The sequence below is a fragment of the Telmatherina bonti genome (genome assembly GCF_933228915.1).
Source record: "Telmatherina bonti genome assembly, chromosome: 7".
Classification (NCBI taxonomy): Eukaryota; Metazoa; Chordata; class Actinopteri; order Atheriniformes; family Telmatherinidae; genus Telmatherina; species Telmatherina bonti.
Window position 1 is genome coordinate 11,980,841 of NC_136625.1, and position 22,552 is coordinate 12,003,392.

A 22,552-nucleotide genomic window follows, 5' to 3' on the forward strand; every position below is an offset into this window, starting at 1 on the left:
CAGCTGGAACAACTAGTATTCTCAATGCATGAACATTTTTAAGTGTTGTGAGAAGGAATAGCATTAAGAACAAAGTGGTTCAAGTTGAATGTTGGATGGAATCTGTTTCAGGCCTGAAATGAAACATACAAATCGTACATGCAGTTTTCCTTTTTTTCATACTGACCCAAGTATTTTGTATTTTATTTTTTCTGCTAATACTAAAACTACTAGATTTTCAGTCATATGTAATGATACAATCAAATTTTTGTACTTAAAACTGTAAAACAATTAAGTAAATAATGCCTGGTTGTACAAAACTGGATGTACTCTGACGCCAAAACCTGTTTCTTGCGCATATTGTGTGAAGCATAAAGCTATGTGGTCGCCAAAGACTAAATCAGCTTACATGTTGGTATTTAGGATAAGCACAAATTGTAGTCCAGAAATATTCTCTGACTGGGTAGGCATGCTTTAAAGGTCAAAGAGTCCATTTAATTAAAATATAAAATATGAGTAACAAAAGCACAGATATCATCTCTGATGCAGAGGTTACACAAAATCATATGAATAAATTAACATCAAACTTTTCCCATAATTTGAAAAATGGCTATAGGTATTTTATATGCCAAATCACAGCAGAGTAATCAGACTATGCATGGAATAAGTATCCTCTTTTTTTTTTTTTTTTTTTTTACTTAGGATTTTTCCATTTTTACCAACTTGACAGAAGTTTGAATGGATGGAAAGTTCTTAGGAGAATTATTGCAAAAAATAATGGAAATCAATTGTACAATGAGGACAATGAACAAATAAGTTATGTCTGAAAGTAGGATAAAAATGCAAACTCATACATGCTGCATCTAAACTGTATCCTAGGTTACTGGCCTTGAATTATTAGCTATGGCATTTTCCATTATTCTATAAACATAAAACAAAGAAAGCAGCTGACAGTAATACTGAAGTTATTGCTGAAAAAAAAACAAACAAACAAAAAAACCTTTCACCCATTATTAAGGTACGTCTCTGGAGCATCTTTGGGTGTGCAATGCCACACCCCCGGACGCCGTTACCGCAGCAGCGGTAGCGGTGGTGGTGTGATCATGTGACGCCAACATTTCCGACACAACAATACAACACCGTATCCGTCTGCAATCTCTCTCCCGCTCTCCCCCTCCACGTCTCGCTCTCGGCATGGCGGACGGAGAGAGGTCCCCGTTACTATCAGATCTGGGAGATGGTGCTCTTGGCAGCAGTAACGGCGGGGTTTCTCCCGGTGCATCGCAGTACGGTGTACCCAACAAACCCGAGGGTGAGTATCCATGGAGCTCTCCTCCGCCCCGACTCCAGCCTCAGTTAGCCTAGCTTACACTAGCCTCCACTGACAGGGCATTCTGCTTAGTCTGCTAGCTCATTCATGACAGAGGTGAAGAGTCACCCTTTTGTGATTGTATTTGTGCAGAATATGATGTGATAATTTTTTTAAATTTTTTTATTCATGAGCATCTCCTATTTTTAAATAATACTGCCTTACAGTGGTGATGAGATGCTCCAATTGGCTAACCTCGCCACCGTTGTATTAGCCTTGTTACTGTCTCTGCTTAGCACCGGCAAACTATCCACAAAACATAACAGCTACAATGCAGTAATGTCATATTAAACTGTGCATTATTTGTGGTTTTTAACTTAAACTGGTGCATGCACTTTAACATTTTGATAGTGTCCAATGTGCTCCCAGAATAGATAACTGTAACCCCCTGCTAGCTAGCAACCTAGAAACACCTGATTTGATTGGCATGTTAGACGGCCACTGAAGAGGCTTCTTAGAGACGCTACTATAGATGGCTGTGACCAATTGACGCTCTGATAAGTGTCTAAACTTATAAATGGAAAATGCATATTTATTGATCCAATTTGTTTTGTTCATTTGAACCCATTTTAATAGTAGACCAGACAGCTTTAAGTATTCTTTCTAAGTTAAGCTGCCCCACACATTGTGATTTAACCCGGTGTCCTACAAACAGTTAGACTCCAATGTGTTAAAACCCTGCTCAGCATTCCTGGGATGTTTTTTCTTCTAAAGCTCCTTTCTGTTGAACTCGAGACCAAATCTTATTATCTTGTTTACTGTAATAGGTTACTTGTCATGGGAATTGCGTCTTTTTCCAATCCGCTGTGCAACTCCCGTGACTCTGTTTCCCTCAACAATCCTTTTTTTTGGTCACTGCTTTTACTACGTTTGTATTCATTATTTGTTCCTCTCCACCCTGTTTAGGCTTCCCTCCTTTCCCCAGCCCTACCCAGCCCTCTGTGCTCCTAGGTGAGGACCCTCCACCCTACTCTCCCCTCACCTCCCCAGAGAGTGGCAGTGCCCCTGTTATCAACTGCAGGGTGTGTCAGAGCCTGATCTCTGTGGAGGGCAAGATCCACCAGCATGTGGTGAAGTGTGGGGTTTGCAATGAAGCTACGGTAAGATTAAAGTGGAACCTGTAGAAGCAGATGCATGGTAGCTCTGACATTGCATGGAACAAAAACATGCACACAACATTTCACCAATCACGTTAGTCAAACAGAAAGCTATCCGTGTAGAAGAAAATCTGAATAATACAGAAACACTTTAAAATTCTTTTTTTTTTTGTTAGAATTGTTCTTTTTAATGTCATTGTGTTGCCAGGGCTCCAGACTGCAGTAATTTTATTGCAGTTTGCGTTTTTTTTGTTTTTTTTTTCCAGGCAGTATGCATGCCAGTGCTACTTCAAAATTTGAAATGTGTTATTTTGTATTTTATGGAACACCTGGATAAAATGAGAAATTATATATGTGTGTTTATTTATGCGCTCATATTTCCTGTCTGAGTGAGATGAGTGACTTAATGTGGGCCTATAACTTACTGTTACTCTCACTTGTTAGGTCTTTTTAAACTGTCTGGTTAAGTTTTAAAAACAAAAGATCATTTAGGCCCACAGCAGTGTCAAACTCCCGTCCTCGAGGACCAGTATCTAACTGTTCTTTTTATGATCCTCTCTACCAACACACCTGATTCAAATCAAATGGATCGAGCAGCTTCTTGTCAATCTATGTATTAATTTGAGTCAGGTGTGTTGGAGCGTGGAGACAACAAAATCCTGCAGGAAACTGGCCCTCTAGGACTGGAGTCTGAGTCATAGCGGTTCCAGTGGTGGTTTGGAAGTAAATCTTAATTTAGAACCAGTTCTCTGCTTTGACTTCTAAAGAACCAAAAAGACTTTGGTTCTGGGGCGATGCTAGCAGCAACTCCTTTCTGAGCCAAAGCAAAGTACTGCTTATCTCAAGGGCTGCAGGCAAGGTTAAGGAGACCAACAAGCCCCTTTAAAAAAAAAATCCAGTCACTGTAGCTTTTAGTCTGCTTAATTCAAAACAGAGCAATTTATACACATAAATAACAATAAAACTAGCAAAATGGATGTGAGCTTAAAGCAGCAGTGGAAAAACATGAACTCAGTTTTTCCTCTAATTTTTCTTGTACCGCCAGTCACATCTATGAATGCTACCCAGTCTGCTATATATCTGTTTTGTAAAACATAATATGAACAGAAAACTGATTTTCTACTCAGATTTTTGTCCATAAAGAAGAAGATAAGCTGGAAAAAAGCACTTTATCTGGTAGTGTAAAATACAAAATGTAAAAATCTGGGATACATTCAGAACTAAGTAGTAGGTATCTGGTTTATCATGAGTAAGATATTGTTGTTTTGAATTGCTCAGATCAGTCCAGTGTACTTTCAATTTGAGGTAAAGATCATTTTCCTTATGTCATAGAAATGATAAAGCATTATATTAGACCTTCACTGTCATTTTTCACTCAAGAATTAAGTTAAGAGTTTAATATAAAATTTTCAGCATTTTATAAGCTGAAGGACTGATGTAAAATAAGGCCAGGTACACATGCAAAAAAAAAAATCTTCAGACATTCATGCCTGTTCAATAGATGTTATTATAATCAAGCTGCAATTACAATCAAATTAATTGACAATGATACGTTGAAGTTTTTTAAATTGTTGCCTCTATTTAAAAACTTCTGGGTCGTGACAAGACTCAAGAAACAGAAGCTCCTCTGCACTTTTAATTAATAACTTTTAATCATGTCTTTGACCACAGGGGAAAAAAAGAAAAAGGTCACAATGACTGGGACCATTTGAAAGTTGCATTGTCTATAACAAAGCATTTAATTTCACCAGCAGTCCCTGCTTTGCTCGCATGTGGATGAGACTCCATGAGTGTGTTGTTAGTGGTGCACATCAGCTTACAGTTGAAAGATGAAATGTGAGATGTGGCCAGATGTACCAGTCAGAAAAACAAGAGGTACAGATGGAGCCAGCATATGTAGATAAACAGGAGTACAGTATGACCAGGGTGTGTGGATGTTGACTACTGACCCCTTTTATGCTAAATGTGTGTAAACACGCATAAAGTTCGTCTAGAGGAGTGCAAACAGAAAGCAGAATGTCTCATTAGCTGAGGAACGGCAATTATTTGTCTCCTTTTTCTTCCAGTAGAGTCATTAGTACTCTATTGTGTGTTGGTAGTCATAAGAGTGATAAATAAAACATGTTATCACAAGTATTTTGTCCATTTAAGTATTCTTTCAGATGCATGAGTTGGATAACAATTCATAAAAACTTTGTGCATATGAAAACATTATTGTTATTTCACTTTTGCAGATGTATGCCTTCCCCCCACCCTCACCACACACACAAAAACAACTTTCTTTTCTTTTTTTTATTTGGAGGCAGTCTATTAAACACAGCGGCCACACACCTCAGATGGTAACAGAGTTAATCATGCTTTCCTATGTCAGATACAAAGTTTCATGACTTATCTGTTTGCAGACAAAAATGTATTAATGGGGTTTTCCTCAAACGTCTCTGCATGTTTAACAATGTTCTTTTTTTCCATTTGATAAACAACATTCATTTTAGCTAAACAGCATGGACACATGTATGCCTTTCGTAGAGGCATTTAGTGTCAGATTGCATAGTATGAAGTATTAATGAGGAAAATCTTAATTAACTTTAGTCAAGACAAATTTAAGACACAAATCACTGGAGTTTTAGCATATGGATTACTGTCAGAACTGGGATTTAGGTGCAAATGACAGAGTGGGTTTTAATTGTTAACACACATTTATGCTCCAAGTATAGATGGACCTTTTTTAGGTAAGGATTAAACATAAAGGAGCCGTACATTACACAGTTATAATGCACAATGCAGAGTCTAGAACACCATGATGAGCCACGGAGTGGTGTTCCTCCGCGAAGTGCATTATAACCATGTAATGCACAGATCCGACTTGTTTAACCCGCTTATACCTTGGTCCCACACAGTAATAGTTTCAAAACAAATGTTTTTTTGTTTTTTGTTTATTGTTTTTACAAAACTTGCTAAATATGCTAGATTATAGGAGCTATTTCATGTTGGCCTCGATGTACTTTTTATGTTAAACAACTGTTGTCAAAAGCCAGCTGATATGAATCGGTTGATTAACACGTTGCTATAGTGACGCCTATAATGGAATGAAATTCCTGTGATTTAAGTCACTAAACTACGTGTGTATTTATGAAAATTATGCACACCAGTTGGCATTAGTTATCACTGACCATGGTATAAGTAAGGGATAATGCCATCTGAGGTGTCCATTGCGTCGGATGGTTCACGCCCCTGCGTCGTCCATTAATTTCTAATTATGGACACCTCGGAGGGCCTTATCCCGCTTATACCATGGTCACTCACCAAGGAAATCGTATGAGATCAGTCACTAATGTAGTTTTTACTGTTAAAATCATGTTTTTAACAAGAAACGGCTGAGTGGACTATTTAATGTCTCTTGTTGTGGCGTTGCCAAGGTAACCGCCATTGGCAGCACCTGCAGCTTGTTCGGCAGCAGATACTGTTGCAACAAATCAGCAATGATGGCGAAATATGATAATGATGCAGGAGGTGTGTGACTGTGTGGTCCAGGGAGCTCAGTGTGTATGAACATGAGTGAGTGTGTGCGTATGGCGTGCTGTCAGGTGACAGGTGCCTGAAAGATAAGAATGTTGAACGGAAGTGCCGTCCCCTCCTTTTAACAGATTCCAATAAAAATATGGTGATTTTATGCCTGAAAATGCATATCTCTTCACATTATGAAAGAAATTGCGGATGGTTGGTTTCTCTAATAGCTTAAGAAAAATTTGGACGTGGAAAAATCTAAATGGAACAGCACGGACCTTTTTAATTCTTGAAGATCGCTGTAAAATTGGCGTAACCGCTGGAGCATTAATGCAGAAAAACACGTACGGTCTGCTGCAGGGTGAAGTCAGAGCCGCTCTGTCCCTCTTTGAGAGATCCGGAGCTTCATCACAAACTAACTGATTAAATATTATTTAATACGGTTGAAACAATATGATAGATATTTTGTCTGTAGTGACTGATTTCAACTAACGATCTCGGTAGAACATCAACATGATACAGTACAAGATAGGAAGGGATTGGGATACTTTTTTTTTTTCCTTCCTCCCTTTTCTCTGGTTATTGTTCAACCGATGGTCTAAGTTAACCTGAAAAAATAAAATAACTTAAAAACTGGCAGATAAGAGCCATTCATTAGTAACCATGGGCTGCTGCTTGACATAGTCCTCTTAGATATTCTTTCTGTTTTGCCCGTTTGTGTCTAACATTGCTGTTGCAACGTTTACCAACTGGCGATTGAGCTGGCGCAATGATTTAGAACTATTGGGCTATTTGACAGAACTTTTTTAAACTTGTGTCCGATATCACTTTTTAACGGACATCCTGCAGCTAATCAGAATCGAGTATTCACCTGGACCATGGTATAATGTATATTGTTGACGTATCCTTAAATTGACCAAATATGAAGTTGATTTTACACTTTATTTATTGTCTTAAAGACCCAGTTAAAAAATGAACAAAATGTTCATAACAAAGAAACATCCAAAAAACTTTCTGTGTGTGTACTTCCTAAATTACAGCTCCAGGATAATGTTCCTGTGCTCACACTGAAGCATTGTCCAATCTCTTTTATAATCCTTACAACTAAGTATTAAACATATCTGTCCACCACATGGGGGGAAAGAGGTTATTTTAATTTGTTTCAATACTGAATCATTATTATTGTCAACATAATGACTGATTGAAACTTTCTACATATCTCCATGAAATAAGTGTACTGTTGAACATAGTTGTAATTTTTATTTCTTTACTCAAATAATATTGCCATAAGAAAATGGGGGGAGGGGGGTCTGATTTAGTGGAGGATTACATTTAGACACAACACTGGCTTATTAACGTCTCATGTTCAGCTTAGCAAGTCTACTACTGTGTAAATTTGACCTTTTCTTTTTACTTCCACTCCACTGGATTTGACCATTTTTTGCAAAACCCCACACAGTCTGAACAAGCAAAAATTAGGGGCAAAGAGGGAGCTTTGATTCTTTGAACAATAGGGTTTCGAACCCAGCATGCAACTTGACAAAGTGTACGGTCGGTCATGTTCTCTGTTAACTCAGGCAGAAGTTTAGATTTCCACATAAGCCATTTTAAGCCATGAAGTAACTATTCTTAGCGAAAAATTAAGCCTAAATATGTGCTGATTATGAATAGAAATGAGTTTTATAGGGCTTTTATTAGTGCCTAGAGAAAGACGTTGATATGCCACAAGGGAATGGGAAAAGTTTGAGGAGCACCTAAATCAAAAAGTTAGCTTTGAGCCCTGCTTACTGAATAGCTGCGTAAGCCTGTTTTGTTTACAGAAGGCCTTTAACTGGCCTTCACTATGCTTTTGCTTTCCATGAATGTTTCTGTGATTGCTCAGTGAACGCATAATGCTTGAAGTCTCATTTCCAATCATAACTCTCTTATTACCATTTCACAGGCTGTGTACGTCGCTTTATTTTAATTATGTCTTTTGAAGTGTTAACCCGCAATTTGTGTACAGCCATTTTAAATTTCTCCCAGAATACCTCCTGCATCATTTGTTCATCCTCGTCCATCAGGTATAATTGGCTCGTTATCGCCTCTTATTCTAATCCGTTGTTCTGCTGTCTTCTTATCTCTCCCTCCTGTGTGTTTCTGTCTGCCTCTGCAGCCCATTAAAAATGCCCCAGCAGGGAAGAAGTATGTTCGCTGCCCCTGCAACTGTCTTCTCATCTGCAAAGTCACTTCTCAGAGGATTGCCTGTCCCCGACCATATTGGTGAGAAATTGTTTGCATTTTGTCTGCTAGTATGCAGTTACATTATGTCTCGCTCTACGAGAGGAAATGAGGTGCAGTGGGAACAGCAGTCCCTCAATTAAGGCTGTGCTCCCAGCATAGTTTACATGCTGGGCCCAGCGAGCCGGATGAGGAAATAAAAGCCTCATTAGAACAGCCGCATCATCGCGGTCTTCACTGCAGCGTGTTATCAGCATTATGACAAGTGTGGGTGTGGGTAGTGATGCTATATGTGGAGTTATTTTACTCCACAACTCGTTCAGAGATCGGGGTCATGTGACAGTTGGGTTTCCAGTCTGTAGCTTGCAAAAAGTCATAATATTCATTAATAATCTATGTGGTATAAATGTACAGATACAGACGGTGTACACTTATTTTGTGCATATCATTGAGTGGATCTTGCGTGTGTGCCTGTCTCCTCTTTTCTAACTGCTGCTTGACGTAGATCTGTTTTTAAAAGGTAAATGAGAAAAAGTAAAAATCAGATTCTCTGCAGATTGATTCTGCCAAACATTTCAAATGAGCTCAATGTCTTCTAAAACAAAAAAGTGAAAGTTAACTGAATAAAGGCCCGACCTGAAATTCATGTTTGAGATTTGCCCCTCTTACATGCAACAAATAAACTAACTCATCTGACGGCCGTTTGGTGTGTGTTGCACCATCTTACTGCAAAGCCATTTTTGTGGTTTCAACCTCATATCCTCATATTCACTGACAGCAGAGTGGATATCTGAACTGACGACGTTAGACGGTGGTCCATAGTTATTGATTAATATGTCGTATCTGCCAATGTTTAAGCTAATTATTGTTTCATGCTCGTTAGACACTGGTCTAACGAGCAATAACCAGAATAGAGAAAGTAGAAGAGTGAAAGAAGTCCACTCATCATTCTGCATGTTCTAGCTAGTTTGTTTAGTTATAGTCAGTCACTGCACACAATTGATCCTAACATACTAAATATTTATTAGATTTTTTTTTTATTTATTTATTTTTTTTTATGTTAAAGATTAATTTTTCTTTTATTTATTATGGTAGCAATATGTAAGAGGGAGTCGATACATCACCTACCTGCCACAGTGAAACGGTGCATGCATGTGTTATACTCTTGAGCATGTACCAGTGGTTATGCCACTTTCATAGCTGTCTTCTGAAAGCAAGAACATAATTATTTAAATGAACCACAGTGAGAATAAAGTCACCAACATATCTGATTTTTTGTCAATGTTATCACAACGAGATCCAAAGTGTAACAGCAGAATGTCCCAGTGTGAGGTGCAGTGTCATCACACGTTATTCTGATCTGCTGCATGTGACATTTCACATTACGCCTATTTTAGCATCACTTCATTAGCTTCCTGTACATTTCAGAGTTCATTTTAAGGTTCCTTTATTTGTTCTTAAGTCTTTACATGGTCTTGCCCCTCTGTGCCTCTCTGAGCTGCTTACTCCATACTCTCCAGCCTGGTGCCTCAGATCAGCTGATCAGCTCCTTCTGGACGTACGGAGTCTAGGTGGAAGCTCAGACGGGACAGAGCTTTTGCTTTTGCTGCTCCAAAAATATGAAATTATTTGCCGCTGCAGGTTACAGAATCTACATAGTTGACGATTTTTAAAACCCGCCTAAAGACCCATTTTTATATGATTTCATATCCCTCTGATGCAAGTGTTGTCATGACCTGATGGGCCTCATTTCAGTGTCAGGTGCTTCTGTTTATTATTTCTCTGTTCTGTACCACTTAAGATCATTATCAAAAGATGTGTGTGGCAATTTTGCATAATGTAGGTGCTAAATTGCGAGTTTCTGAAATTATGTTTAAAGCTTTTGACCAAAATGCTTCAGTTATAATCGATCAACTTTTGTTGCACCATATTTCTGGAGTGAAAGCGTAAAGCTGTCAGTCTCTTAAAGTGCATAGCTTTGTTAGCTCTTGTGAGCATCATGCTCCTCCAGACTGTGTTTATGCCTGAGGCTTCAGAAATCTAAGAAAGACTTTTTTGGGCTTTCTTGTTTAGATTTTAAATTTGCCCTGATACTTAAAATTTGTAACTAAAACTTCAACTTTTGATGTATTAAAGATTAGAAACTCATAATAAATTGACACTCACTGGTCACCTTTTAAATGTTTTATTATAAAGTTTTCTAGTTTGCTAAACTTCTTGAACAAACCAATAGCAGGATGCAGTGTGGCGTTCTGCTGCTTTTGCACATCTGCTTCAAGGAATTAAGTGTTGTGTTCAGAGATGCTATTCTGCATACCTTGGTTGATATAATCTGTTATTTGAGTTCCTGTTGCCTTTCTATCATCCCTAACTATTCTACCAATACTCTTCTGACATCAACAGGGCATTTTAAACTGCTGCTCGCTTAATATTTCTTCTTTTTCTGACTGCTTTCGATCAACCTTAGAGATGGCCGTGTTTGAGAAGCTCAGTAAATCAGCAGTTTCTAAAATACTCAGACCTGGCACAAGCAACCATACTCCCTTCGGTCACTTAAATCTCCTTACTTCCTCATTCTGATGTTTAGTTTGAGCTTCGGCAAATCATCTTGATCATGTCTTTGTGCTTAAATACATTCAGTTGCTACCATATGATTGGATGATGAGCTATTTGTGGGTAACCAGCGATTGAACAGGTGCATTCAGTAATAAACTGGCTGTCGAATGTGTAAAGGCAGATAAACCGGTGATTGTGAATGAGCTTGTGTAATTTCATGGTAAAATAGCGTTAAAATTTATTTTGCTACATGTTTTCATGCCTTTAAAAATGAGAGAAATCAGGCTCTTGAAATTAATTGATTGAGCTGTAAGGGCTCTTGTGTCTAAACTGTGAAGGTTTTGTCTGACAAACCACTTCGTGGCGGTGTATAATTAGTTTAATGGTTTGCAAAGCTTCCTCTCTCGTGTGACGGATGCAAAAAGCTACTGATTCAGTTCAAGTGATGATATGATGCTCTGAAGAGTTTACTTCCCTTGTCACTGTTTTACATTAAAAGCAGACATGCTGCCACTTCTTGGCGGCCCTGTCTGATGAGTGATTCTGAGCTAATGTCGGCATCATAGGAAGGTAAAAAGGCGGCATTTTAGTAATAAGAGGACTGGAGGCTGAGGAATTATATCTGCTGTCTGCCCTGGAGACAACAGCTCAACACGGCAGGAATTATTACAGCAGCTTGCACTCACCCTGGATAATAATCTGAGTCACTCATTGTGTGAAAGTTAACTTTGTGTGTTTGTTTTTCTTTCAGTAAAAGGATAATAAATCTGGGTCCAGTTCATCCTGGTCCAGCCAGTCCTGAACCCCAACCTGCTGGAGCCCGAGTCTCCTGTGGACACTGCAGCAACACGTTCCTGGTACCTGCTCCCTGTTTAAATACACATGTGCTGTGAATCAATGAAAGTGAAATACTCCTGATTTTTAGAGTCTACTTTGTTAGATTATCAGCTGAAGGCACAAATTGACATGTTTGGAAAACTGTGGACTGAGATTACGGGTTAATGATGTTTCTAAAATTTGGTTTTATTATGTAAACATACAGTCAGCAGCTGGTTGAACTTGTTTAATACAAAGAACAGAAATTATAGAAGTTGTTAATTAAAATTTGCATACCAGCATCATTTAAATTTGTTCAATATGTCATATCATATGTGGAATTTGCATAAAAAACAGCTTTTGTAATTCTCCACTAAATTGCATTGGTTCTACACCTGAAAAATTCTGGGCCGTGAAACAACACAATATGCTGTGATATTGGGCAAAAACAGTTTTTCAGTTGCTGTCTGGGAAAAAAGCTACTTTTCTTTATGTAAGAAAATGTTTCTCTTTTTAAAAAGACAACTTACCTTAAAGGTCAAACTTGAAGCTTTTATTTTTTTACATCTTACTGTCGTTATTCAGCTAACAGACCTGCCAATGGTTGCGGAAGAGTCCTCGCATGACAACATTTCCTACTAAAGCAGGATGAGTCGTCTGCCTGAATTGTTTCTGCTGATCTTTGTCTATTAACTCTGCATTATGTTCTTCCTTATCTCTAGTTTTGTTTCTTAATGATTTATCAGTCAGCTATATGTAGCACCTAACTTTCCACAACAGTCAAAGTCCCCCAGAGGGCTGTCTGAAAACAAGCTGTCACTGCGTTTTGTTTTGTCTTTTTTAATATCAGATCTCCTCTTTCAGTAGTTATGTTTATACAGAGCACTTTTAATCTGATTGAACGTCCAATCAGAATAACAGTAAACACCATGGCTGATCTAATCATATCTTATTTTCAGAGGGATCAACAGGGGTGGTTTAGATCTTTTTATGATTGGATCAGCTGACAAAAATAACCATGCAGGCACTCGTTCCAACCATTGTTTCTGCGCATGCTTGACCCGCATAATGGTTACGCGATGTACTGCGTTTTCAGGGAGAACTTGAAAAATTACAGCAAAATAGAAACGGACTGTTGCGAATACATTTTAGATCGAAACGGAAAGACTTGATGATTATTGACAGTTCTGCCAGTCAAACGTTTTTTTAAAAAGCCCTGTTTTTTCCAGACAGGCAGGCACTGCATGTAAAATGCATTATAATCATATTAAATCTGTCCATCATGTAGAAACAGCTGATCGGATCGCTTTACCTAGCTTTCATGTAAACATGTCAGCTGAAATCTCTAATCAGACTGATTTCAGTCAGATAGAAAACATATGTGTCCATGTAAACGTAGTTTATGTTGTTACACAGCACATCTGAAGAACTAGGTCTGATTGGGATCATCTACCTTCAGCCCAGTGATTACACCTGAACCAGCACATTAACTCTCGCGTTGCTTACACTGCACATCTATAATTTACATTTTATGTGACTCCTAGAGTGTGCTTTAAAAATGTATAGTTACATTTCTTCTTGATTCAGATTAAATAACCATGTCTTCATTTCAAATATACACATTTATGACACTTTTATAAGTCTCTGAGGTAGAGTAAGATGTGCAACATCGGTACAACCTCTATTTCTAAAGTCTCTGTTTGAGGTCCCCACTTCTCCATTTTTTGGAACACAAGTTGAAAAATACATGAACTAGTAAAATCAAATTTGCCACCAAGAGCCAAGAGCTAATAAAACTTTTGTAGAGCAGATGCATTATGATGCAGGCAAGCCGCATAATAAACCTTTTTATTTTTGCTTTTAAAATGTCACCTTTATTCTCTACAGCTGAAGTGTCCTGTGACAGTTTCAGTGCATCTGCAAGGTCTTTGTTAAGAAATATATTGTAGCAGGTGAATTATTGAAAAGCCAAAACATCCTTGCTCCAGGCCAAAAAAAAGGTTGAGTTATTGCTGCAGATCAATAAACCCCATCAACTCTCTGCTGATATATCACCATCATTGTGTGTTGAGGGGGAAGTAACATTTTTTCCTCCTTGCTGCTCTTTAACAGTCTGCGAGACAGGTGAGGATGGGTTGAATATATGGTGAAAGGCAGGAGGTTGGTATAACTAGAGAATAGAGGAGTAAACAAGGTGAGATGGATGCTGCCGGGCATTTAAAAATTCAGCTGGACTTTTTCTAACCTCCTCAAAAAGACATTGTTGCTGAATAACAAATACAAATCTCTACAACAAATTATGCTGTAAGGGAATTTAATGAAGATGTTCTCTGCTTTTTTACAAAGCATCACAGCGAGAATGTAAAGTGTGCAAAGTGTATCTGCTCTTTGTGGATTATGAACTATCACAGCCAAAAGTTTTTTGAATCATTATATATATATATATATATATATATATATATATATATAATATATAAATTACCCATATACATATTGAGAAGGAATAGATAACTTGGTGAGAAGTGCAAGCTAAAGCACCATAAAACAGATTGAATTGGAAAGGTCAAAGGGATTTACAGTTGAAGAGTTTTCATCACTGTAACTGGTAATTTGGCATGTGTACAACCTGCTTTTGGCTCCATTTGATGCTCACATCTTTCTCTTTGTGATTTCAGTGGACAGAGTTCACGGACCGGACGCTGGCCAGGTGCCCACACTGCAGGAAAGTGTAAGTAGCTATGAGCTAATAATCCATTACAGCTTTCTGCTCCTGCTGAACTCGTGCAGTTTGTCTTCGCAGCCTTCAGCGTTGAGCAATAGCTTTAAATCAGAGGTGCCAAACAGAAAACAGAGCGAGCAGGTAGTGACCTCTGGGTCGCTATTAAAGACCAGTTGTTTTGTTTTACTGTAAGGCAAATCCTTTACATCCTGTTAATGTTACCTGGTCTCCAACCTGAAACGCAGTTAGATATTTGTCACCAGCCTCAATACATGTCTTTGTATGTTTTCTAACTCAGAATTTAGTCTGAACTTTTGATATAATCTGTGTTTCCATATCACTAAATCCATAAGCTTCTTAACATTGTGAGCATATGACCTGCTGTTTCAAAGGAAATATGGATGCAATATTAGTGCATAAAGGCCATTTTGTTTTCTAATTAGGATTTGAAGGCAGCTTTATTTGCGCTGCATATTTCACGCTCAGGACAACATAAAGTGCTTCACATAAAACAATAAAAGCATTGCAGCCAGGTGCAAAATAAACATCAAATAGGAGAAATAAATGTAAATTACAAAAGAATAACAGTAATTAAATGGGAACAGAACAAGGTAAAATACAAAGAAAACAATGAAATTCATACAGCTGGGTACATAGGATCAGATTCAGTTTTATTGTCAGTGAGACGTTTCACAAACTAGAAATTTTTCCTGGTGTAATTTTGCAGCATGGATCATAGAACTCAGCAGAAATAAAATAAATAATAAAGACTTTAAAATAAAGCTAAATAATGGCATGCATAAAAAATAATATAACTAAAATAGAAAACACTCTTACTATATAAAAAACAAAATATTTGTGTAACAACAGCTATTAGTGTAGCATGGTAATATTAGTATTGATGTTTAGCAGCAGCTGTATCAACAGTATCATCACCATCACTGTCAATGAACACGTGCACATAAGCTGTGACACATGAGAGTTGTAAGACCGGGTTTAACAGAACTGAGGTTTGTTTTTAGGTTTGTAAGAGCATGAAAACTAAATGCTCTTTGTCTAGTTTTAACTCTCAGAATGGGAAGCAAACCTGACCCCGATGATCTTACAAGTCTCAGTGGATCCTCATCAGCAGATTAGATGTTGTACACCAGCAGCGACATTTTAACAGCTGTGTCTCCCAGAAAGCCAGTGTTGAGATCAGAGAACAAGAGGGATATGTTCCCCTTTATTCCAGTCTTTGTGAGGAGCTGCAGATTCTGGATTAGATGCAGGTGTCTTGGTGACTTTTCTGAGAGAGAGATCTGTAAAAACTCCACCATAGTAGTCAAGTCTACTGAAAACAAATGCTGGAACAGGGTTTTTGTAAAATCATGTGAGGCATCCCTCCTCTTATCCTCCATGTCCTTCAGGTATTAAAAGGCTGCTTTGGTTTCTGCTTTATCATAGCTGTTAAAGCGAAGCTCCGTGTCAAAAACAACACCAAGAACTTTGAGTCACTCCGCACACCATCTTTTTTTGTGTCGATCAGGGGTGTCCAAAGTTGGTCCTCAATGGCCCCCGTCCTGCAAGTTTTCTGTGTAGATCTGCTTCAACACATCTGGTTTACGTTTAGTGGATCCAACATCCAATAAATTCTGTACAATGACCCATTAGTTTGAGTCAGGTGTGTTGAAGCAGGGATACGTGTAAATCCTGCAGGATTGTGGCCCTCAAGGACCGGAGCTGGGCACCCCTGGTTTAGATCTATAGTAACCAGTTGTGACGAGGTACATTTGGTTATTCAAATGGTCTTCAGACCAGTTCAGAACTGGACCAGAGAGATTTCATTTTACAGTTTCTATTTTCTCTAATGGATGTAATTGAATATTCCATCTAAGGTTGCATAATATTCCAAACTCTGGATTGTATGTGGACCTTTAGAGCCTCCTGAGTGATATCATCATCATCATTCTTCATTTTAATTTTGCATCAGGGCCCGCTGGCATGAACAAAGTCATCATTGTAATGACAGCTGGGCTTTTCTTCCTTTTCTAATGTTTATCTTTAGGTTTGATTTCATATTGTGGTTAACATTTTTCCACTCCTCTTCCCTGCAGGTCCTCCATTGGTCAGAGGTATCCTCGGAGGCGGAGCTTGTGGTGTTTTCTACTTTGCTTGCTATTCAGCATTTCCACCGCCGGGCTGATGGTAAGTGGACGTCTCATACTAGATCAGGATGTCGTTCAGCAATAAAAGACCTTGCAACCTGCCATAGTTACATTTTTAGAAGATCTTTGTGTTTTGTTTTTTTTTGTGTTTTTTTTTTTTGTTTTTTTTTTAGAAATATAGGCAAAGCAAAAGAAGTAGGAATAAATAGAGCAGCTTTAGTCTCTCCCACTGTTGTCGCTTGTTCAACATGGAGAGCGTGCAGCTCGCCGCTGCCCTTCAGATGCTGTGACAAGCCCTTATTTGTCAGTGAGACTGAACTCATACAGTCTATTTTTTATGTAGGCAGCCCTCATGTTGCAATGCCTAAAGATCACTATAACAGAGCATTTCTTATGTGTGCTTTCTCTCTTATTGATCTTGTTTAAACTGTATAATAAACCACTTCTTTATTATTTAAAAAAAAAACAAAAAAAAAACTTCAATATTGTAATTTCCCTCTGGGATAGGTATAGTATTTTTCATTTAACTTCAATTTCATTTCATCTTTCTGACCATATTGTGGAGTAAATAGAGGGCAAAGGTCTAAAAAGTGATATGAAGTCAGAATTAGACGCTCTGAACAGCAGAGGGTGCACTATGAGCACAAAATGGTAAAAACCATACAGACATACGTGCCTGACAGCAAAAGAGTATCAGCCGAGTTAAATATGCTGCGTTGAAAGCATTGCATAATGCTCCTGTAGTGGCAAAAAATGCCTCATCGTTAAATTTTTCTGTTTTATTTAAAGGTTCTAATAATATTAGACATGCCAAAATCACTGGATAAATCTGGTTGTGCACATTGAATCAATACTTTTTCATGGAAAGATTCTTTTCAGACTTGATTTATAAATCAGAAAAAAGATATTTTAGATAAAGAGAATGAAAGAGTCATCAGCATGAGAGCATTGAGGCTGGATGTATGGTGGACCTACATCAGCTGGGGGGGGGGGTGACAGTTAAATTGTAAAGACTTGTTGGAACAGCTTGAATCATTAAACTCTTTCAGATCATTTATGTAGGAGGACAACAGCAGGAAGAAAGTAACACATAACATTTTAATGATTTCAAGCTTGCTTTGGGTGTTAAAGTTACTGCCTTATGGTATTTTACTACAGCAAACTCAAAACCTTTGCTTGAAATCTGTTCCAAGAGCCACAAGTATTAAATAATGATGTTTTATTCTACATGATATTGTTAATCTGAGCTAAGGGTCTGTCAGAGCAGCAGAAAAGGGGTTTTAATACTCCTGAGAAAAATGCTGATATATGAAACAAATACTTTGTAAATCAGGTTTTGTTTTATTTCATTTACCTTTTTATAACCATGTTCGCTTTGCTCAGGTGTTGTAACTTTCAAATGGGAATTCAAAACCCCCAGCGGGTTCTCACAAAGTCACTTTTGCCATCTTCATTAAGCATTTTCTCACTGAGCAGCTGCACATTTAATACTTGATAGGAAATCTGCCTCCTCTCTCATATCCGAGTCACTCCGCTGTAGCTGTTGCATGAAAAATTGAGCCTGTAAAACCAAAATTCAATGTTTCTGCAGCTTCAGTCTGCAAGCAGTTTAATCGCAGCATGGAAACAGAAGTCAGGAGAATGTTTTGTCTGTGTTGCTGCAGCTGGAAAATGAATTTGAGTTGGATTTAGCAATGGCAGCAGATGTTACTTAGAATGGGGAAGAACTGGTGTGTTTGTTGTCCTCCTCTTGCATTGAATGATGGATTTTACACCAAGGGCAAACATTTTACGCATGTCCAGAGTTTTACTTTAACATAATTTTAATGGTCATACCATCAAAACTTTTACTCTTTGAAGCCTGACTCAAGAAATAATGGGCATAAAATTCAGTTTTTATGCTTTATATGGACCCATGTGGAGGGTGGTCAAGACCAAACATGGAAATCCTCACATCCTCGTGTCTCAAGCAGTCACAGTGAGATAATAAAGATTTCAACAGTTAACAAGCTTTATTGGCATATACATAGAACAAGGAGTTAACCTGCTTTAGGGTGGACCAAGGCCAAAATGACAAACAACTTAAAAAGGAGATCATAAAAAAGAAAAGAAAAGAATGACTTTGTCTAACATAAGCTAGAGAAAAGGAAATGCAAAAAAAAAGAAAATGAAAGAAGTAGCCACCCACCAGGTGAACAGATTGGCTGAAGTGTAACAAGACGTGGCTGGTTGGGAGGAGACTCCTTTGCCTTAAATCCTGGTGTTTATAGAAACCCATCCACCAGAAGTCAATTCCCTGAGGAGTTGCTGGAGGGCACACCAAGTCCAGCCTGGCACCTGCACACTCAAATTGGCATAATTAATCATCTCACACCACAACAGTTGTAACTGGTCCCTAACAAAATGGAACAAAAAGATTAATTTATGTACTATTTGTTACTGTGTGATACATCAAAACTGTTGTAGTGCACAAAGTGTCCACTAGAGGGCAGAAGATAAGTAGATTGTCTACAACAGTGGTTCCCAAACTGGGGGGCGGGTCCCCCAAAGGGGGCCAAGAGTTATGACAGGGGGGTCCCAAGTTTTATTTAGCAAGTAAAACTTGGGAGTTTTTACACTGGATAAATTTGTAAAAGTACTCATCGGAAAAGATGATAAATCAACAAGAGAGACTTCAAGTAATAAAAAAGAAAAAAAAGAACAAACTATGGAGCATATCTGTCCCTGCTTGACCAGTAATACTAATAATTAATGGTGGGTAATAATGAGGCCACAGTCTTTTACATGTACCAAAATATTGGTACATGTGGGGCTCGACATCATTGTTGTTGATGAAAAGGGGGAAAAGTTTGGAAACCACTGGTATACAATAAGGTTTTGAGCAAAGTCTTTACCTTAAAATGATGCGATAGGTGTCAGAACTGTCTGGATCAAATATGACACGTCCAGTTTTAAAGAGTTGAATGACTAAGAGGAAAATACATGGACAAAGTACAAAACGCAGCAAAGCTTTGCAAACAGAATCATGGCTTTAGCTCTGCTTCCCTACAATTAGTGTTTGTGGGTTTAAGTTTGCTCATTACAGTCGCAACACACTCTGATTGTTCTTTGTTGTCTCCCTTCAGGCTGGAACATGGGTGAAAGCTCAGACCTACCAGGGGATCTACGCCTCGTGGGCCGTAATGCTCCTCTTGGTTCTCGTCACTCTGGCTCGGGCCTTCTACTGGGCCTGCATGCGGGTCAGCCAGCCGCTCCAGAACTTCACATAGAAGCCCTCCCCAACCCTCCCTCCGCCGTCATCTGCCAGACCTCTCTTCCCAGCCTGCCAGGCAGCGGGAAAGATGGCGTTAAAGAGGAAAAAAAAAAAAAAAGAACAAAATACAATATTTATTTAAATCCAACTCCAGAAAGTCCTCCTCTTCCTCCAGTCCCCTCCCTTTAGTCACACGTGTTTCTAAAACTGAATGGCGGTGGCTGCGACTGCTGTGTATCTATTATGAAGACGCGTATAGCCTAATGTACTGTTGATCTCTAATATTGTGGCCAGTGTGGGGTTCATTTTAACCTTTTTAACACTCGTTTTTCCTCCATATCTCTGCGCTGTTGATACATTCTGGCTTCAGTCTGTGGCACATCCGTTGCGCTCTCGCAGCTTCTAAGACGAGCGCTTAAATTCAGTCTTAGATGCGATTCTTGTCCCTGTTTATTGTTTCGAGGATATTCTCCCTCTTCAATCCTGATTTAACAAAAGCATTTTAACATTCAAGGTTTTCTCTCTTTTTTTTTTTTTTAAAAACCAAGAAGCAAAAATCTAACGAAGCAAATGAAATTAATGCTAGTAGATGGGTGGCTGGAGACACGTCCGCCTTCATTTGTGAATCAAAATATCAAGTAGGTGTTGAGATTGGGTAGTTTATGGAGGTAGGCTGTGATGTTTCTTAACGTAATGTTTATGCTGAATTATCCCCCGGGACTGACTTTGATCCAAAGCAGCTTGAAAGCCTTAAAAAGGAGGTGTGATAGAAGGATTCAGCACACGTGCATACATACTTACAGACACAGCCACATGAATGCAAACTGTCACTCAACAAAAGCAGGATGCTCTTGTCGAGTTGCAGCAGCTTAGGAGACAGTCTGTCAGAAAGCTGCCCAGCCTTCTTCTTCAAAGACAGATTTTCCCCACGCCGTTGTCCTTGTCGCAGAGATAAAAGTAACTTGCATGCCACTTTTGAAGGTATTTTGTGGTAGTCCAATAAGAGCAAAGCTCCTTCTCATGAACTCAAAACAGTTTCCATCATGTTTACATTTTTCTAAAGTCTCAAACTTCGCATTTAGTATAATTTAGTCATCTTTGGGTACATGTATCCTCAGTTGGCGTATTGTTCACAGCAGAGCTCTGCAAAACCGTTTCTTTCCTCTATTAGATGCACTTTGTTTCTCCTCGACTGTCCCAAACACAACAGGATATAAAAAACAGAAATAAGACAGAAGCTCTTTAACTCTGATAAGAGTCTCCTTTATTCCCACAAAGCCCTGAGTGTAACTGGAGGGTTTTTATCATAGATTCATATTCAATTAGCTTTTTGTTGCAAAATAATCCAGCGTTGTTAGAAACACTACAACTTCAAAATGTGCTAAGAAATCAGAATTTCAGTATTTGTAATTGCACACAAGCACTGTATTCTTTTATCTTCTTGTTTTTGCTTGAATTAGGGATGATTATTGGTAAAATGAAATCTGTCAGCGAGGAGGTGAGGCTGGTGCTGTTTTCTCTGCAGCTTTGAATAGGTCAGTGGAAAATGTGTCGGATTAGGTCAGTAATATAGAAACACAAACACTACATTTATATTCTTACTGTCCAATATCGTGTCTGTGGTTCTGAATGTGGTAACTTTTCTTTTTGGTATGATTTTATGCATTTTTTGTTGTTGTTTGATTGTAAATATATTTGTGAACAACAGAAATGACCAGACGAATTATGTTGCACTTGGAGCTTAACACTGTACTGCTGTGATCGTTTCATTTGTTGTTTTTAAGAGGGTTATTTTTGCAATTCTACTCTTTTTTTTTTTTTATGTATTAAATAATTTGATTTACTTACTAACCTAATGAGCCTCTGGACACCTGGTTGTGTCCAAACCTTTAAGTCAAACACACATCTGCATTTTCACACATACAAAACATTACAACCGATTGTTCCCACATGATATTTCAGTTTCTCCTACGTGAATATGGGCCTTGCATCTTACACGATGTTCACCAAGTAAGAGATGGAGATGTGTTGCTGGACTGAATGGAGGTGCTGTTTATTATACACTGCAAAACTGGTTCACTGGAAAAATTCAGTCTTTTCTAGTCTGAAAAATCGTATTTATTGTGAGGGGAAGTGTCAATGCATGGAGGTAATTTCATCGTGTCTCTCTCTCTCTACAGCTGCTCCAAGGGCATTGGCTTTTCCTTTTCAGTACAACAATTTTCCTTTTAAAACTCTCGTCAGTCATATATTTTGGAGGGTTGCATTTAGAAAAAAATAAAATCCTGGACAGACTTTTAAGATGTGACTTATTTGAAGGAGGCCCTTTTTTGCAGCCAAGCGATCATGTTTTATTCTGGATTGCAAAAGAAATTAATCATGTAAATGCCAATAATCAAGAACCTGGCTGATGCTCTTTTCAGAGTTTGTTTACACTCGAATAAAGACATGATGACGTACAAAACGGTGCTTGTGAGTGCTTTCTTTGGTCTACGATGCAAAAGAAGTTGCCGATTGTAGGAGGAACATCAAACGTGTGTTAAAGTTTAAAGTAAAATTTCCTGATTCATGTGTTGCTGAACTTTTTTGGAGGATCCTGCTGCCAACAGTGTAGACCACAATCATGCTCCATCCTGGACTGACCTTTCACTTTGCACACCAGGGATGGATCGATTCATTAGATCTATGTTTCCTAAACCAGGTCTTCAGGGCCCCCTTTCCCTGCACTTTTTAGACATGATCCTCCAAAACACCTGAGTCAGATTACTGAACTTTCTCATCAAGTTCTTTACAGCCTGTTAATGAGTCAATCAGGTGTGTTAAAGTAGGGTTACTTATAAAATATGCAGGGCAAGAGGTCCCGAGGACTTGGATTTGGAAACACTGCATCAG

At 38.4% G+C, this 22,552-nt stretch overlaps 1 protein-coding gene across 1 annotated transcript; it reads left to right on the forward strand.

Annotated features, from left to right (window-relative positions):
* The first annotated feature begins 1,158 nt into the window (after positions 1 to 1,158).
* Positions 1,159 to 19,713, forward strand: pip4p1a (phosphatidylinositol-4,5-bisphosphate 4-phosphatase 1a). The gene is made up of 7 exons (XM_079243671.1): positions 1,159 to 1,291; positions 2,255 to 2,448; positions 8,105 to 8,211; positions 11,477 to 11,582; positions 14,217 to 14,269; positions 16,357 to 16,447; positions 19,533 to 19,713. The coding sequence occupies exons 1-7, from the start codon at positions 1,174 to 1,176 to the stop codon at positions 19,674 to 19,676; spliced, it is 813 nt and encodes a 270-aa protein (XP_079099797.1). The 5' UTR covers positions 1,159 to 1,173; the 3' UTR covers positions 19,677 to 19,713.
* Positions 19,714 to 22,552: the final 2,839 nt, after the last annotated feature.

Coding starts and splice junctions, on each gene's coding strand:
- pip4p1a (XM_079243671.1), top strand. CDS start 1,174: ATGGCGGACGGAGAGAGGTCCCCGTTACTATCAGATCTGGGAGATGGT. Junction 1,292..2,254: donor TGTACCCAACAAACCCGAGG/GTGAGTATCCAT, acceptor CACCCTGTTTAG/GCTTCCCTCCTTTCCCCAGC. Junction 14,270..16,356: donor TGCCCACACTGCAGGAAAGT/GTAAGTAGCTAT, acceptor TCTTCCCTGCAG/GTCCTCCATTGGTCAGAGGT.